The sequence below is a fragment of the Blastomyces dermatitidis genome (assembly GCF_000003525.1).
Source record: "Blastomyces dermatitidis ER-3 genomic scaffold supercont1.9, whole genome shotgun sequence".
Classification (NCBI taxonomy): domain Eukaryota; kingdom Fungi; phylum Ascomycota; class Eurotiomycetes; order Onygenales; family Ajellomycetaceae; genus Blastomyces; species Blastomyces dermatitidis.
Window position 1 is genome coordinate 815,125 of NW_025544782.1, and position 19,719 is coordinate 834,843.

General features: G+C 29.8%; 1 protein-coding gene across 1 annotated transcript; it reads left to right on the forward strand.

Moving 5' to 3' along the window:
* Window positions 1-15,929: 15,929 nt before the first annotated feature.
* On the forward strand, window positions 15,930-16,755 carry BDCG_07528 (uncharacterized protein; the record flags this gene model as incomplete). The annotated part of the gene is made up of 5 exons (XM_045423313.1): window positions 15,930-16,013; window positions 16,176-16,258; window positions 16,319-16,384; window positions 16,616-16,656; window positions 16,712-16,755. The coding sequence occupies 5 exons, from the start codon at window positions 15,930-15,932 to the stop codon at window positions 16,753-16,755; spliced, it is 318 nt and encodes a 105-aa protein (XP_045278736.1).
* Window positions 16,756-19,719: the final 2,964 nt, after the last annotated feature.

Here is a 19,719-nt window from a genome sequence, read left to right on the forward strand (position 1 = left end):
GCACCTTCTGGTACTTTGAAATCATTTGAAAATATCATGACAAAGGAAAAGAGAACATAGTCTTAAAGATAGACACATTAAATAGATAGATAGAAAAGAACAGAAAGAAACAAGTACAGTAAAGAGAGACTATAACAAAATAAAATTATTAACAGATATTATATAGCTGTTTTAACAGACTATATCTAATCAATTTCTGCCTCTTCATATTCAGATACTTCTGAATTCAGTTATTTTGTTGTAGCTGCTTGAGTTTCTGATAGAAAGTCTATTAAGTATTTAATTCCTGTCTCAGTTGAGAATAAGAACCTCATATTTAATTGATTTAAATCATACTTCTTCTTTAATCTGACTCTGAGACTATTGTATAATGCACAATGTATTACAATATACTCAGAATTTTCATTTGTATTGCAGAATGAGCACTCTGTTGAATCAAATCTATCATCAAATCTTTGTATATAGGATTTGAAATAACCATGTTCTAGTTTTAGCTGAATTATGAATGAGAATATTTTCTTTTTACATTTAATTGAACAAGATTTCCACTTTGGTTTTATCTTAAATCTTGAATAATGTATGCTCTTCTTTTGTTTCTGCCAGCTTTCATTTCACTTGTTTAAACAAGATTCTTTTATCTTTCTCTTTATAAAAGATCAGGACACTGTTTTTTAAATAGATCTGCTTAATTCTGAACCCTTTTTTGCAGCCGAATCAGCCAATTCATTGTCATGAATATTCATATGAGCAGGAACTCAATGCAGATGAATTATCAGTTTTGATGTTCTTCTCTTTTGAATTTTCAAAACAGAGTTTAAAATCAGTTCAAGATTCATTTGATCATTATGAATCTGACTATTTCTAAGTCTTTTTAAAGCAGCTTAACTATCAGAGAATATTCATGTCTCTTTCAAACTATTTCCTCTTTTATAAGATTTTATTTCAATGAGTTTGAAAGCTTTCACTATTACAAATAGTTCAGCATCAAAGACTTCAGATTCACAGCCTAAATTCCAGAAATCTGAGATAAAATTGATATTATCTTCAGTATAAGCAATGCCTGTATCTAATCTATTCAAATTCTCATTTTTTGAGCCATCTGAGTAAATCAGAATAGAGTCTTTTATATTGATTGTAGAGATCTTCTTCAAATGCTGTTCATATTCTCTCTCTTTAGATAGTTCACTTATTTGTAAGTCTATAAGAGATTTCAGCTTTTCTCTTCAGAGAAATATCTTCTCATGATCAATTTTCTCAACATTTAATGAAGAAAATTGATTCTTGATAAGTGAATATAGTCTATACAGTTAAGAGAGCATTTTCTTTAAAGCATTATTCTCATTTCAATCAAGAAATCTATTTCAATTCAGTTCATTTCCTGAGTTAACTGATGGAAATGAAGAAGAGACTCTTTCTCTGATTATATGATTTAAGCTCATCTTCATGACTCCCAGAGCATAGTTCATACAGGCCTTTTCAAATTGAATAGCAGAAGATGGAATTGAAGCTTCAATTTTCATTGCTTTAATAGAAGAGGATTTGAATGCTCTCAGAATTCTTCTCAAAGCTCTGTTTTATAGACTTTGAAACAGTTCAGTGAAGTTACCTTAATTGTTTCATCAAACTTGAACTTCATAATCAGCTACTGAGGTAATACAGGCTATGTATAACTGTCTCATAGCCTGAAAGAATAGATTATTTTTTCATGAGATTCTTATGTGATCATCACACAGATTCATCTCACAGATGAATCACTTTCTGTGAGATCACTTCTATCAAAGAGAAGTATTCATGAGTTGATCTTTCACTCATTCTCATAAATCATCATTCTTTAACATTGTAGAATTGTGAGAAATTTTTCATTCTTTTATTAACTCTGTAAAATTGTAGAATCAAGATATCTGCAGTCTGTAATCACTCTTTGTAGTCATATAGAAAGATTCAGATCTGTAATTCACAATCACTCTTTATTTACTAGAGTGATCTAACTGTTTTACAGAATTACTCACAGTGTAAATAAATCTCTCTAGAGTAGTATAAATATCTCAGATCTGTCTGTGAAATCTTATCTTCTTTTCTCTTTTTCTGTTACAGCTCTCATTCTTATAAACTGTGAGTATTCTCATTCATTCATGAAGTGTTTTCACTCAGATAATAGAGAGAGAGTGTTTTTAACAATATCTGTATATTAATTCAGAAACTTCTCAATGTGATTCAAAGATTGCTTAAGCCAGCGTATAATTACAGGCGTACGCCGGCTTCTTATATATCATACACTAAATTAATTAGCGGCCGCTATGGCCTCTTTACACTCATAAGCAAGTTCAGAAGTGACTGTATTATTATCTGACAGTTGTATGTTCTTCTGAATCACATTCTCTCTCATCAGATTCAGTCACACTTACATGACTATGTCATACACTCTAGCTTCATGCAGATTAGCTCATCACTAGTATTTCGCAATTATGTAATCTATTTCTGATTCAGCTAGCATTCTATGTACACTCTCACAAAGAAACTTTCACTATATTACATCACTCATTTACTAACTTTTCTCATTCTTTAATCATCTTCTTCATCATTGTTATCATTGAATGCTATCATCATTTCATTCAAGATTATCATTGATTGAGAACTTGAAGAACATGATAATGAAGAAATTGCTTGTATTATGTGTGATCAGGTCTTCTGCATCTCTTCTTATCTCTTCTACTGCTTCTTTCTCTGCTACTTCTCTCTCTGTTTCTTTCTCTGCTGCTCTTCAATCTTCTACACTTGTCTCTGTGTCTGGTTCTCCCGCTCTCACTACTCCTATTCCCATGATTCTCACTTTCACTACTTCTGGTTTTATCATCTCTGCTTTCATTATCAGCTCTTCTCATTTCAAGAAGATGTTGTATAGACTTAATGAATCATGTTTACCAGTATATACACTTCTGTCTTTCTTGTCAACTTCTAGAATGATTTATTGTATGAAGACTGTGTATAACATGACTATCTGAAGCTCAGTCACAGATACTGATTATTATATTTATTTTAAATATTCATAATGAGAGAATTATTTATTTATATCAGAGAATTATCTCTCTTCTTAACAGTATTAAGATTGTAAGTCTTTTTCTTTTCATCTTTTCTTTCTGACACTGATTTTTCTGTTCTTAGAGGAAATTGTTATGAGTTTTACTGTGTATGAAGTCATGATATTCATAGATATCAAGAAACTTTTCATGACTGTTAAATTCAATATTACAGATATATCTGCTCTAATGAATATCTTCAGAATAATCAATCTATATTAGTCTATTCTCTAATGTTTATCATTTAACTTTGTGATACAGGTGAAGAATATCTGTGTTTTCAGAAATGAGAATACAGATATCATACTCTTTTACACTTATAGATATAAGACTTATACACCTTGTCTGAGATATTGTTATGAAAATGAGTTATTCACACACTATATTCTACTTTCTACATTCTCTCATATCTCTCTCTCTCTTTCTGAGAAGCCTTATACATGTTGTAATTGTATGTACAACTCTAAGACTAGCAGATATTCATTCAGTAACTGTTCTCATCTCTGATTTTACAATTTTTATATACTAATAATAATTCTTAGTTGCTCTGATGTCAGAGACTATTCTGATTAAAGATGATAATACTGCTGAGACTACTCTCTTTCACTCTCAAGCTTCTCTTATTGCTTTCTCTTTCTTCTCTGCAGAGAAGATTGTGCACACACTGAGTTATAAGCATTCAGCTCTGAATAGCTTCTGCTATCATTCATTCAGTTCTGTGTCTTCTTCTTCTTCTATTTCTTCTGTCTTCACTCTCTCTGCTCTGACTTCTAGTTCTGTGAGTTCTGTGCTTCTCTTTAATTTCTCTATACATACACATGTGCATTTCTATATTGGCATTTCAGTCAATCTTGTGATAAATGATATTAATGTTGTATACAGAGCAGTAGAGAAATTGAAGATATATACAGTATTATTATAAGAGCAGCTTACAGCTCTCAAATTTCTTACAGATCTTGAGTTTTAAGATTTTCTTTATTTTTGACATTTTTCAGATGATGTGATGTTGGAAATAGATTAAACATGTAATATATAAAAATGAATGAGATGTATATGATAATATTTATCTTTTACAGCTGACTCTTACAGTTGATGATCAATTCATTATTTCTTTTCTTTTCTTACACTTTTCCTTTGTCTGCTAGTCACTACTCTTATGTGATCTCTATATAATATGTGTTCAGTGACTAGGTTCAGCAGCTTTCATCTTTTATAATTCTGTCTCATGCATTATACTGTCTCTCTTCACTCACTCAGATCACTACAGTGAACAACTCATTGAAACTAATCTCATCTGATCTCTGAGCATTCTCAGAGGTTGAGATGACTTAATCTCACATATCTGTGAATGTTTCAGATAGTTCATTCTCTGTGATCTCTGCAATTAAACTGATGTAAACAGTCAAATTCAACTCTGAATTTCTTTTTCTTCTGCAATCTGACTCATATACAAGTCTGTCACTTTGAGACTGCTCTTTACCACATTGCACCCGCTGTCTGCAGCATATTATTATATAATCAGCTACAGTCTCATCACTTATTGAAGTGTAGTATTCATCTGATTTCTTCATTTCTTCTCATTCTTTTCTTATAATCATGAAAAGGTCAGAATAAGTGAGATCATCTGGTTTATAAGTATCTATGATTTCTCTTACTTTGTGAGACTTTTCAATTATAAGTCTCTTCTTTTTCAACACTGATAATAGTGCTGTAGATGATTATAATTTACTCAGATCTTGTATCTTTGCTTTTATAAGTTATGAATTATTTATTAAGTTGTATAAGACTCATCTCTCTGATTCTTTCAATATGTACATTTTCAGAGAATGTGATTTGAGTATTTTATATGACTCAAATCATCTAGATTGAAACTTCTCAGAATTCTCATTATGTATAAGAACTCACATTCTCATCTTGAGACTCAATTTCTTAACTAGTGAGTCTTGTATTCTTTTTAATTGAATTGCTCAGTTCAGGAGTAACTTATTAGCTTTTGCATGTGTGTGACTGATCTCTTTCAATCTTGATTCTGTATTCACAACTGTTGTTTCCTTCCTCATCTTTTTCAAAGCATTCTTCAGAATGCGCGGATGCAATTCATACAACAGATAGAATGATGAATGCTTGAAGACTGCATGCTGTTGAATCCGCGTGGTCAACAGCGCCTGCCCGAGATATTCATTTCATAGTCTCATAGACTTGCTCACTAGATATTTCATCAGCATATTGCTCAAGATTTCATTCAAGCATTTCATCTTTCTGTTCATCTGTGAATAATATAACATTATTCTACAATATCTTATCTATAACTGGTCTATGAAATGTCTCACTGCTTCTCTCACAAGGTTCACACTGTTATCAGTTAGAATCTTGTGTGGCATTTCATAGTTGACATAGATCTTATTATATAGAAACTTCACTATCATCTTCTCTATTATCTCTGAAACTGCTTTTACAACTGATCAGTCAGTAGTGTAATCTATAGTAGTGATTATTCATCAATTTTCATTTGATATTCACAGTAATATGTCTATGAGATTCATCTCTTATTATTTGAATAATTATATCATACACTTCATCTGATGTTGCACTTTCTCACATTCTAATTCTTTCTTAGATTCTTTCATGATCTGATAATTCAGGCACTCATGAGTGTATATCTGAATGTTCTCAGTCATGCTTGACCAGTATACTCTTGATTCAAGTACACTCATGAGTTCAGAGCTTTCTAAGTAGCTGAATTCCTTGTGCATGTGAGTCACTAAGTCACATTTAAATGAAGATTCTAGATAGAGAGCTTCTGTGTATTCTAGATCACAGTAAAGCACAACATCATTTTTCAATTTTCTCAGCTTAAAGTTCAGAAGCATCTCTTCTACTACTTTCATAAGACACTTATTATCTGACATCTTATCATTCTTTAAGTAAGAGATCATGATATTTACTTATTCTGATTTCTTGCATTCTCTCAGTATATTTAATATAAACATCTCTTATATCTGATTCACAGAACTCTTACTTATGAAATCAGATCTGTGACTGATTGCATCAGATATCACAGTATTCAATCTCTTTTAATATTTAATATAAAGATTATACACTTGAAACTCTGAGATTCAACATGCTAAGTGTTTAAAAGATTTTATTATTAATTATAGATAGATAAGACTTTCATAATCTGTGATCACTGTTATTGTATACCTGTTGTTGATATATCTATCTCACAACATCAGTTTGTGCTTGATTGCTAGTAATTTCTTTTCATACACTGAGTAATTGAGCTCAGTGTCTGATAGTTTTCTACTATCATACATTATCAGATGCAGCTTGCTGTTCTTACTCATCTGTAGAAGAGTGTCTCTGATAGCTCATTCAGATACATCTGTCTCAATGTAGAAAGATTTATTATAATCTGATTGAATAAGCACTGAGAATGTTATTACACATTCTCTCAGTGTGAGAAAAACCTCTTTACACACAGCATTTCAGATAATTGAATGAAACTTCTTCTTTCACAGATTTGTATTCATTTCTCTTAAGAGATCTGAGAGTGATGCAGATATTCATACAAAATCCTTAATAAATCTGCAGTAGTATGAGATTAACTTAAGAAACTATTATACATGATGTATGTTTCTCAGCTGCAGTCAATTCACTATGACATTCAATTTCTTCAGAATGAGATGTATACAGTCATCACTTACTACATATTCTATGAACTTCAACTCTTTCATTTTAAATACACACTTGATTGATTTGATGTAGAGCTTATACTCTGTCAGAGTTATAAGCACTTCATTGAGATGCTTCAGATATTCATTGTATGAGTTTGAAAAGACTAGAATATCATTGAGATATACAAGACATGAGATTTCATTCTGTTTATAAAGAATTGTATTTATCATTGTTTACAAGATAACAGGCATATTTATCAGACTGAATAACATTGTCAGAAATTTGAACTTTTCTCATTACATGTTAAATACAGTTTATAAAACTGATAGTTTATCTACACAGATCTGTCAGTATTCTGAGAGAAGATTAATCTTTGATAGATATCAGATGTTTTCAACTGTATTCAACTGTTGTTGAATTCATGACAGTGAATATTCATTCTTGATTATCAGCTTATTAAGTGCTTGATAATTAATACATATTCATTACTTCTCACTCATCTTTTTCATGAATAGAACTAAAAAGCCTCACATGCTTGATGAGAATTATATGAGATCATGTTCTAGAAGATCTGTGATCTGACACTTCTGTTCTTCAAGATATGTTTGTGACAGAGAGTACACATTCTGATTGACTGGTTTTACATCTCTTATGTTAATCTCATGTATAAATTCTCATTTCAGCAGTAATTTCAGTGAAAAATCTATTCAGAAGACCTTCTTATGCTTCTTCAGAAGCTTCTTCATACACTTATTCTCTCATATATCTTTTATCTTGATTTCCTCTGCTTTCAGATTCTGTATGATATACAGAATGCTTTTGAATAAGATCTTTCAAATTATTCTCTTTGCTTATTAATGTGTAAGCAGATTTAACTCTTCTATATCAGAGATGTGAAATGTTCTTCTCATATCAGTTAATAGAATTGTATGAACTCTTTTCTTTCTATCAGTTAACTGTATATGATATGTACATCATTGAATCTGCAGATTGAATCTTTGAAATCAATTGAGTTCAAGAATAAGATTGTATTTCATATTCTACAGCTCTTATACTCAAATATAGCAAGATCATTCTCTGAAGTGCAAGGGAACTCTTACTCTTACAGATAATATTACATATCAATTATCAGATAATTTTATATATCAGAGATTCTTTACTTGATGAATCTCTTTCAATCTTCAAATTATATAATTATTAATATATTGTATAGAAGCTTCTATATCTGCTAACACTTTTGCAGTCATCTCTCAATTCTTACTTAAGTATCTCTTATACATTAATATTTCAGATCTTAAGGTATTAAGATGAGTGTTCACTTCATTCTCATCTGTATCTTAGTCAGAAGCCTGCTTTCTCTTGATATTTATAGAATTCAGAGAATCATCTAACACAGACATCTCTTTCATTTTGAAGACTTTTCATAGAATATCAGTGAGTGTCTCTGAGCTCACTGATTCTGCTAGTTTTTTGACTCTCTTACTTCTCTTAACTGTACATGCTGAGTGCAATCTTTTATATCATGATTTTGACATCTGCAGTTGAAGCAAGCTCAATACTTATAATATCAAGATTTTCACTCAGAGAATTTCTTTTTCAGAGAATTCAGTGCTTTAATAATAGTATTCAGATCTAGATTCATTGTATCTGAGTATGTAACTTGTGTTATAGAAGTCTGATTATCTGTTCTTTACTGAGATATACTTGATTACAGTATTTTCTGTTGTAATTGACTCACTTGTTTCTGTATAATAAGAATATTATATACTTTCTTCACTGTATCTGACTGTGAGATTAAGCATTTTCATTTCACTTTTAACTCAGATATAAGATTATAAATGAAGATCTGTAAACAGAAAGATGTTAAAAGCTCTTCATTCAATATAAGATAGTATAAGCTAAAGTGTGTGAAGTATAATATAAGATTACTCACTTATCTACACTCAGTGAAGTGTTTATAATACTTATCTTATATATTCACTTTCTCAAAGTTATGCAAGATTCATTTAAAAAACTCATTTCATATTTATAAGAATGAATATCACTTCAGATCTGTGAGATTCATCTTTTTATCAGTTATTTATAATGACTTTGTTTTTTCATATAGAAATATAGCAGATCTTAAGACTTGTTAAAATTCTGTTAACTGTCTGTCTATGAGTTCACATTCAATCTGATAATATGATTGCATCTGACTTAGTCAGCTGATTACAGCATTATTTTTTCAGTTATTATTAAAGCTTAATGACTTCAGCAGATCTTCTGACTTGATATATTTCATACTCAGATTTAGACTGACCGTGTGACCGTGTCTGAAACCAGGATCAAACTTTACAGTTATCACATTGTCTAAAAGTATTACTTCTAGTCATGATTTGTATTCATCACATTGATTTCAAATCCCGTTATTTCAAATATTAAAGGTCTCAGATTCACTTTTCAAATAAAAATCTAGTCTCAGATAAAGAATATATTTAAATTCTTAGTCACATTTTCATTCTGATTTCATTATTGAAAATGGCATTAAATGAGATCATAAAATCATTTCTCATTTACATAATATCATAACATAGTGCTCATTTGTTGAAAATTTAATAGAGAGTGTTATTAAATATTATTACTTTTCTGAACACAGATCATAATTAATATCATTTTAATTAAAAAAAAAATGTAAAATATAAAAAATAATAAAAAAATAAAAAAATAAAACAACAAGAAAAATTCACAATAAAAAAAAAAAAAAAGAGAAAGAAAAAAAGAAGAGAAAGAAAAAAAGAGATAGAAAGAGAAAGAAAAATAAAAAAAAAAAAAGAAAAAGAAAAGAAAAAAATAAAAAATAAAAATAAAAAAAAATCAAGATTACAGAGCTGCAGTATTCTCAAAATACTCACTTCTCAGAGTCTTTGCAATATTTATCACTAACTATGTATCTCTCACAGTGAGAATAATATGACTGTGATAAGTTATTGTCTTAACATCATCTAACAAATAATCAGTATATATCTATATAAATGTGAATAATTAGAAAATATACACTTAAAAAGTGTGATCAGAATGAACTCTGCTGTCACTTGAATAACATTAAGAGCAGAATGCTGAAATTGATGATTCTTCTTATTAATTTCATGAATAAGATGTGTGAAGATGATCTTGAGAAATATAAGATTCTCTGACTTCTGATAGAAACAGATCTCACAGAGAGACTCTATTTTCATTATATTAGAGACTGAGTGTTATTAAAAAGTATTACTTCAATACATATATACTTACTGCAGTGATTCACTCTCTGTGCATGTGACTGAGAGTTACAGCTTTCTCATGCTACACAGCTCTCTCTGAGATGCTGCTGCTGATTTGTAATTCATGCAGTCTCTCAGTTCAGTACACACTGTGTATATACAGCTCTGTGTGCTGAGACTGTGTTGATCATTATGATCTGATATAATACTCACTTTTCACAGGTCATGTTTCATTTGATTGAAGAGAGAGAGGAACATGACTGCTATTTTATTTAAGAAGAGATGAGTAATTGAATCTGTAGAAGATAATTTGATTTCTTCTGTATTTGAAATTTGATTAGTCTATACTCTTCAATTTGAGAATTTCTGAGAGTGTTTTAATAGTTTTCATACCAGCTTGAAATTAGTGATTGATTGAAGAAGAGAAAAGAGAGAAGAAAGAAATAAGAATAACTTATCTTTATAATATGAAAACAGAGAATTGCTGCAATCATTTATTCTAGTAATAAAGATCTGTTTTCTGCATGTATTTCTGATACAGATTATATGATAACTGTATACAAAGAATATCAATAGTGCATGTATTGAATGAAGATGATATTGCTATGTAACACTGTAGCTGTTTCTGTACATTGCTAAAAGCTGTTAATATTTTCTTTAAGTCTCTTTATATTTAGTAAGTCAGTAATATATTTCAATGCACTCTCTCTTTCATCATTATTATCATTATTATCATCATCATCATCATCATCACTATCACTATCATTATTATTATTATTATCATTATCATCATCATTATTATCATTATTATTATCATATCATTTCTGACCGTCTCTTCTACCTTCATCTCTCTTCAATACTCACTGAAATTAATCATGTCATTTCTCTTCAAATATTCTGTGGTCCTGTGGATCATCAAGGCGCGTGAGTACTGTCACAGATTGAAGAAAGAGAAGAAGAAGATGTTCAAGTGAGAAGAGACAGATTGTAAGATATATTATAATGCCTTGAAGAGACTCTGTAAGAGAGTAGAATAATAACAATTTTAAGTAATACTTCTGATAGATTTAGACTGAACTAAGTATAGAAATAATGTGAATGACACCACCTGTGAGAGATTGAAAAAGAAGACAGTGAAGAGTCTCATACAGTAGCAGTGAGATCAGAAGAAGTTCTGAGAATGATTTGAGATCAAGATAAAGAGAGAAAGAGAGAAGAAGAGTGTTACTATAAATAAGTAATAATAGAAGAAGATTGAGAGAGTATTGAAGTGAGAGACAAAGAAGTCAAAACTAGTAAGTTTTTTATTTATTAAGAGATAATGATTTTTAATAATGCTTCTGTTCTCTAATTGATTAGCAGAAGCTGACAGAGAAGAAGAGAATTGAGGTCTTATTCAGGTCTTGAATGCACTTCATGATTCAGAATATTGAGAAGACAGTACTGCTCTCTGAGCATGTCAATCTGCTTACTGCTGAAGTGAAACCTGAGACAGCAGATCAGAAAATGCAGGATTTTGAGACACAGATTGACCTGGCTGAGAGAGAGCAGTAGAAACCCTCTTCTGAGAAGACAGCAGAGGGAGATTTTAAGATGATTATCATCTCAGATGAGAAGAAGAAGAAGAAGAAGAAGAATGAAAAGTGAATTATAAAGAATGATAAGAAGAATGAGAAAGAGAAGAAAGATAATAAGTAGAAAAAGTTTTTTTCTTTTTATATTAGTTAGTTGTAAGTTCATAATTATTAATAATTGAAATTAATTTTAAGTTTTTAAAAATTATTGTACAAGTTGTAATCAAGTCAGAAACAATATATATATATATATATATATTTAACTATCATGATTCACAAATCACTATAATGTATAAGTATCAACATTTTTTTAACATTGATATTCACAATATTAATATATTTTTAATGATATTATCTGATAATATAATTTAGTAACACTCTCTTTCACAATATTAATATATTTCAAGAAATATGACAGAGATTAATCAAGATTGTTTATTTACTTTTATACATTGATAATATTCAATCTGAGTTAGTACTAAAATTATAACTAAGCTAAGAAACAAGATTATTTTCTCTTATATTAATTCTTCTTACACACATCAGTGATCAGTTATTAAAAATAAATTATCATCTTTCTTAAATTATTATCATATCTTCTGAATTCACTTCTTTCACTTCTTTTACTTCTATTGAAGATTCACAAACTCTTTAAGAAATCACTGTGAATTATAAAGTCTATATTGTTTACAATTCAACATAGAATGCTCTCTTTCAATTATGATGAATAATTACTTCATTCTTCACATCTGATTCCAGATCACAAAATTTATGAAAAACTTAACACAAACATTGAGATGAACTATGAAATAATTATCAACAGATTGTATTACAGATTACTGAAGAGTTATCTCTCTGCTACAATCACTGCAACTTCATTCAGAAACATTCATCATGAACTGATCATAGTTCTGAAGAAATTTTCTGACATCTGAAGTCATCAGAATGCAGATAACAAAAGAAAAATAATCAGAAAATTACTACTGAGCTGATAAGTTACTCTATCAGATAATGATTTTTGATAATACTAACTTTCTAATTTGAAGAAAATTATGTGAAAACAATCTCATATCAGTACTCTGATTTCACAGCTCTCATCTGATAACTTCTGTGAACAATTACTTTACATGTGTATATCTCTGAATCTTTCTCTTTGATCAATTGAAAACCCTGAATTCTGAACACTTCTTTAAATACTTAATTCAAATCTTCATATTTCACATCAATTCTGTCTTCAGTCTAACCTTGAGACATACTACAAAGTTAATATGCAACATCTAGAATCAGAGTTGAAGAATCATTGAAGAGTATCTCTCACAGTGAATGCATGAACTAGTATAAACAATCTTGTATTTATGAAAGTTACATGTTATTACATTGATGAGAACTGAACTTATTGAGAGACATTAATTGAATTTGAATCATTGATCAGTAGTCATACTGAGGATTATATGATAGAGATATTAATAACTGTGATTAAAAATAACTATTGAGATATTAGTCTCAGTCTTCTTACAATTATAACTGACAATGCTGTGAATAACTACACTATGATGAAGAGCTTGAAGCAAAAATTGGCTTTGCATTTCTGAAATGATAAACAAGGTCATATTCTCTGCATTGCTCATGTGATTCAACTTGTGATACAAACACTGATAAAGAATCTTAACATCAAGATAAAGAATAATGAGATGGCTGATTCTTGAGATGAGAATGAGATGAAAGTGATTACTCAAGTAACTTTTACATTCACTTTGCAAAAGATAATGTTTTTTGATAACACTTTTTAATATTGCTTTTTGATAATGCTTTTTAATAACACTACTGTTAATTTTGAATAGATTGATTAATAATTTAAATATCATAGATTTGAAACATTGTTAATGTGATTTGTATCTCTTCTAAATAACAATAATGATTTCATGATATTCAATAAATAAACAAATCAGTCACATCACTGAATATGATACAGAATGTTAGAATATGATGAAGTTCAACATATAAGATAACTGTTCAGACTCTTCAATTATATCAGATAATTGATCATTGAGTGCAACACTCTGATCAGAAAAAGATTCAGATATTAAAACTTTCTGATATAAAGTGAACTCAGTTGAAATATGTGATTGATTTACTGTTTCAGTTTTATAAGATAATAAAGACAGTCTCAATCACTTATACATCAATGCTGCAGTCAGTCTGATGAGTGTATAACAGTTTATTTACTTATCTTGAGAAGCAGTTGAATCACTCAAAAAGAAATTCAGTCTGAGATGATGTTATAGCACAGGTTATTATTGCTGTAAGAAATAAACTGGCATATTACTACAGCAAAATGAAACAATCTTTTACAGAGTACTATGCTGTAGCAGCTCTACTAGATTTCTCTCATTAAGTTAACATCTACACTTCTCAAGATTGAACAGAGAAGAAATGAGACTTATATGTTAAATTAGTCTGAGACTACTATAATGTCAACTATCAGAGATTTGAATGAGCAGATGTTTAAGATGTGAAGACAGTGAAATATAATTCTCTAGTAAGTAATGATCTTTGATAACACTTCATATTACATAGAACTATAATACTAACTTTGAAACAGAACTTACATACATTGATTACAACTGAAAATCAGATAAAACTACATGCTTATAAAACTGAATTTGACTGCTATCTTCAAGATAATCTGATGAATTTACACATCAAATCAATTCTAGAGTTATGAAAAATTGTTGAGAGTATATATTCAACTGTTACACTGATGACATGTGATATTCTGACAATTTCATTGACAGAGGTGAGAATGAAGTGAAAGTTCAACTCAAGTCAAGATATTTATCACTATCACTGAGAACAATTACAAGAAGAAATAATCAAGAAACTCATGATTGTAAAACATGAAATTATCAGACAGTTTAATACCTCTGATCATAGTATATCAGAGAAGTGTAGTTTTCATGAGAAAGTGAAGAATAAACTTATACAAGAATGTATTTAGTTGTTTCATGAGCATTATCAATAATTGTTATCAAATTCTGATTATATAAGCAATCACTGAATGAACTGAATGAGACTGATTTTGATCTTCAGTCTCAGTCTCATTCTGATTTTGAAAGAATGATCATCTTTCATAGTTTATTCTGGAAAATTACTCTCATTTCACTGTTCTTGAATTAAATCTGGTCATTTTTCACATCATTTCTCTCAGAAATAGTTCATTTTCAGATTTTTTTGAGGCTTGGTCCTGATGGGACTCACGCTAAGAAATGTATGAGACTAGATTAAATGAGATTAAATGTGAAATTCATGGTTCTGATGATCAGTCTACTCAGATTCTCATTCTACACAGTAGTCTCTGATAATGTGTACACTTCTGAAGAGATTGTGAACAATCATGATAAGATCTTCAGATTCAGTGTAGTTATCTATCTATGTAAATATTCAATCTTCTGCTACAGGTCTAAGATCTGATTTTCTCTATTCTTATTAATAATGATGATTGTGTCAGTGAAGCTCTTCATAGTGAATACTTGATTCACAGCAAATGTCAATTGTTATTTGACTTCTGTCTCAGCCTGTCACTGTGTATACAAGGTCTTAATCTCATTTAGAATTCTTATACATATACAGAGCTTCAATTCTGATTCAGTAGTTGCAGCTGTTTTTCTTACTGCTTTAAGTAAACTCTCTGAGAGATTCTGTATATCTTCTGATTCAGATAGCAGAGAAGGGTGTTATTTGTATTAACTAGAGAAGATATTCATTTCAGTGATTTCTTGTTAATTGTACAATGTCTATCATTATATCACTATATTATTATGTGATTTCTGTTATTATTATACAACTCTGATGATGATCACTTCTCTCTTTTATCTCTTTGAGTGAAGAGTGATCTTCTTTGAATCTGGTTCACTGCTCTCATTTCTTGTCTCACATCTCATCTGTTCACATTAGACTGGCCGCCGGGATCATGAATTTCATGTTTGATCTCATTTGGTCTAGTTTCATACATTTCTTGGCATGAATCCTGCTGGGACTGGCTATTAAAAAAACATGTAAAGTGACTATATATCAGATCTTAAAATGAAACCATGACTTGAAAAAAATGAGAAAGTAATCTCATTTGATCTCATTTAGTCTCATTCTTAGCATAAAGTTACTATTTTTAGATATTTTAAGGTTTTTTTTAGACTATTTTTAATTTTTTAAAAAGTAACGCTTTTTGATAACACTCAAATGAAATTTAAAGTCATTTAAAGCAATAAAAATAATTTAAATTGAGAAGTGGAAATCATGATCTCATTTGAAAAATGTGATAAGAGTAGACAGTAAGTCTCACTGAGACAGTATGAGATCACTATCTAATGTTAAAATCATGTAATAAGATCAGTCAAATTGATAATGAGACTATCAAAAAATCTGGTCCTGGTCTCAGACACGGTCACACGGTCAGTCTAGTTCACATACATGGCATTCACCTGAGCATGAAGTTTTCCTCTAATAAGTGAAGCAGTATCAATTGAATGCTCTTTCACTCATTACTCTTCATACACTATCTTTTGAGACATTCTAGAACCACACTGACATGATAACTATAAATCACTTTATAGACAGAATTATCACACTCTGAAGAAGCCTGTGCTTCTCACCAGTTTTTAGACATGCTATCAGATGTGATTCAAAGATTGCTTAAGTCAGTGTATAATTACAGATGTACACTGACTTCTTATATATCATACACTAAATTAATTAGCGGCCGCTATGGCCTCTTTACACTTGTAAGCAAGTTCAGAAGCGGCCGCGTTATTATCCGACAGTCGTACGTTCTTCCGAATCACATCAAGAATAAAAATTTTTTCAATTTCAATATCTTTATAAACAATGTCTGACTGCTGCTGAGCTTCTTATAGACATTTCTGTAACTCTTCTAATCACTTTTTATCAGCTGATGAAGTAGAAATATTATCATTCATAACAGTATCTTTATCTCTCTCAGTCTCATCACTGTATCTGATCTTCAGATCAGTAGCTAATTCTGTGTCTTCTTCAGATCAGTTTCTGACTCTAAGCAGTGTAGTCTCATTCTTTGCTGTAAGTCTCTTCATAAGTAATTTCTTACAGACTCTAGTTAACAGTTCTTATAAAGCTTCTGATATTGTCAGTGTCTTCTACAGTCTTACAGATCTATGATCATCTTCTTTCTATCTGTATAATCTCTGATCAGATATATACAAATATGTCTAGGTTTTCTATTAACAGTTCTCACGCCGCGGCGCATTTCTACAATTCTATTATCAATAGAAGATAAGTTCTCAGGTATCTGCAAAATCCAGGTAATCAAGACAATGTGAATGTCATGAATTTATGACAGGAGTTAATCTGAACAGATGAGTCTTCTCTTCATATCTCAATTATTTTCAGGCTGAATACTTCAGTATAACTGAGAAAGCAGACACAGCTTCATAAGAGATATCTAATTACACACACAGATGATCAGTCTCTAAGACTCTGCTGTAACTGTATACACTCTGATGTTCAGCTTTTCTAAAGTCTGTACATTTCTGACAGTCTTTGTATTAAATGTAATAATTATCTGTACTGTGAGTATAATGCTCTCTGCTTCTTTGAAGAAGAGAATTAATAGTTACAGAGAAATTAAGTATCACAGGTATTAAGAATATAAGTGTGAATTTTCTTTATTTTTTCTTTATTAATCTCTAAATTATGTTTACAGCTCTGTTTTTATTTTCTTTATTTTTTTAACTTTAATAAGAATATGATTTCTTCTTTTCTTTATATACATCACAGACTGTTTATCTCAGTAGAAACTCATTATCTTATAGATTAGAATTTATAAATAATAGTGTTAATATCTTTATCACAATCAGATTCTTAGTGAAGACTATATTATTCTAACTTATCAGAATTTATAGTATGAAAGTCATGTCTCAGCTTCTGCAGATATCTTATCTACTCAGATAATTCTTAAATAAACTTATTTATCTTATCAGAATACTCTTATCACTGAATCTTGAATCAGAGTTTATAATCTTACTTTTCTGAGTTAATAATTTCTTTAATCTGATATTCTCTTTCACTCTCTAATACTTCATAAATAGAGTGATGAGTTATAGAATTCTCTTCTGAAAATTCCTTATATTCACAGAGTAAAGAGATATAAAAAATATTATATATCTATAACTCAGATAATAGTTTCAATCTGTAGAACTATAAATTAACTTTCTTCATAATCTTATAAGACTCTGTCTGTAAGAGATTCAACTTGTTACTAGATCTTCATATAATAATATTTTCTAGACTTAGTCAGACTCTATTATCTTTCTTAAAACTCTTTATAATATACTTAAAGTCATAGTATCTCTTCTGATACTCTTAAGTCTTTTTCAAGAATTCACAGACTTTCTTCTGAATATTCTGAATTCTCTCAGTCTATTTACAGATATCATCACACTCTATAGTATACTCTTATAAGTGTATCAAGATCATCTGTAAGTGAGTCTCAGTGAGTATTTCAAAGAGAGTTTTATCTGTACTGACATATTTTAAGTTATTATATATGAACTTTATAAGTAATAATTAATACACTCAGTTATTCTGATTATAATTAACAAGGCACTGCAGATACTGTTTTAATATACTTATTAGATATTCTATCTGATCATCTATCTGTTAATAAAAAGCTATACTTAAATCTTGTGAGATCTTTAGTATAGTTATCAGATCAGATCAGAACTTCTCTGTGAAGATTAATTCTCTATCTAAGATAATATTCATAGATAATTCATGCAACTGAATCACATCATAGATAAAGATATAAGTTAAATTCTTTGACTTTAAGTTCTTACAGATGAGTATAAAGTGTGTTATCTTAATAAAGTAATCTACTATTATCAGTACACTGTCAAAGCAGGTATTATATATATTCTTACTTTCAGAGAGACTTATAAAAATATTCATTTCTAACTGTTTTCAAGATTTCTGTGAGATAAATAGAGAAGTAAGTTCTTTATATAATCTGAATCACACTATCTGTGAACTCTGATAAATAGTATAAGAATTTACTATCTTCTTTATAAGTTCTTATATCTTCAGTCAGAAGTATTTCCTTATAAGTAACTTATAAGTTCTAGTATCTGTAAAATGATCTGCTAGAGAAGAGTTATGATATCTTTTAATAAGTTCTATATACATTCTGTTCATCAAATAATGTTCATTTATAAGGAATTTGAATATCAATACTATTGTTGTTACTTCACTGCTTGAATGAAGTGTGAACTTGAGCAGTTATAGATATGTGAACCCATAAACTTGAAGAAGAATGAACTCAGAGACTTGAAGAAGAAGTGAACTGTAGAGTAGTGAAAGCACTGATAATAGATATGACTAGAGTAGTAGAGGCTTTAGTAGTAGTAACAGCAGCTGAAAGAGCTGTAGAGATCTTAGTAAAGATTTTATTAAGTTACTGTACTCTTTTTGCTGCATATTGAGTAGTCATCTAAGCTAGATTATTGTCTTTCACACATCATGCAGCTGTGAGCTGCTGAGCTTCTATCATTTCACTAATTGAATCACTACTTGATATTTCAGTAGGTACTACTATCTCTGCTACTCTCTCTCTGTTTCTGATTGTCTGATATTGACATCTTTCTATGAAAATAGCTTCATACACTTTATTTACAGCTGTAATTTGACTTAACAGAAAGCTGTGAAGCTGATCTTCAAATTCATCTCAATAGCTTCAAGTCTGAAGAAGATTGACAGTATCACATAATTCATTTCAATTGAATTCAAAGATAGATATCTTCTGATGAAAAAGAGCAGCTATCTGTCACTGACATTGAGTAGATATAAATTGTGAAGCTGGCACTGAAAAGTCTTGATCATGATGATACTGTTTCTTCATATATTTAATACATCAGTTCTTAAGTTCTGACAGTAGAATGACATCATGACTATTATCTTGAGATGCCTTGATAGTGTTTGTAGTGAGTAGCTGTTTAAATACAGATATGCAGCTTGAATTGCATCTGCTGCAGCATTTCTTCACAGAAGTGTTTATTCTATTCATATTAAATAAGAGTTAATTCTTCTCAAGATAGATCAGAAGGACTTTTCAGTAACATGAGTTATTGA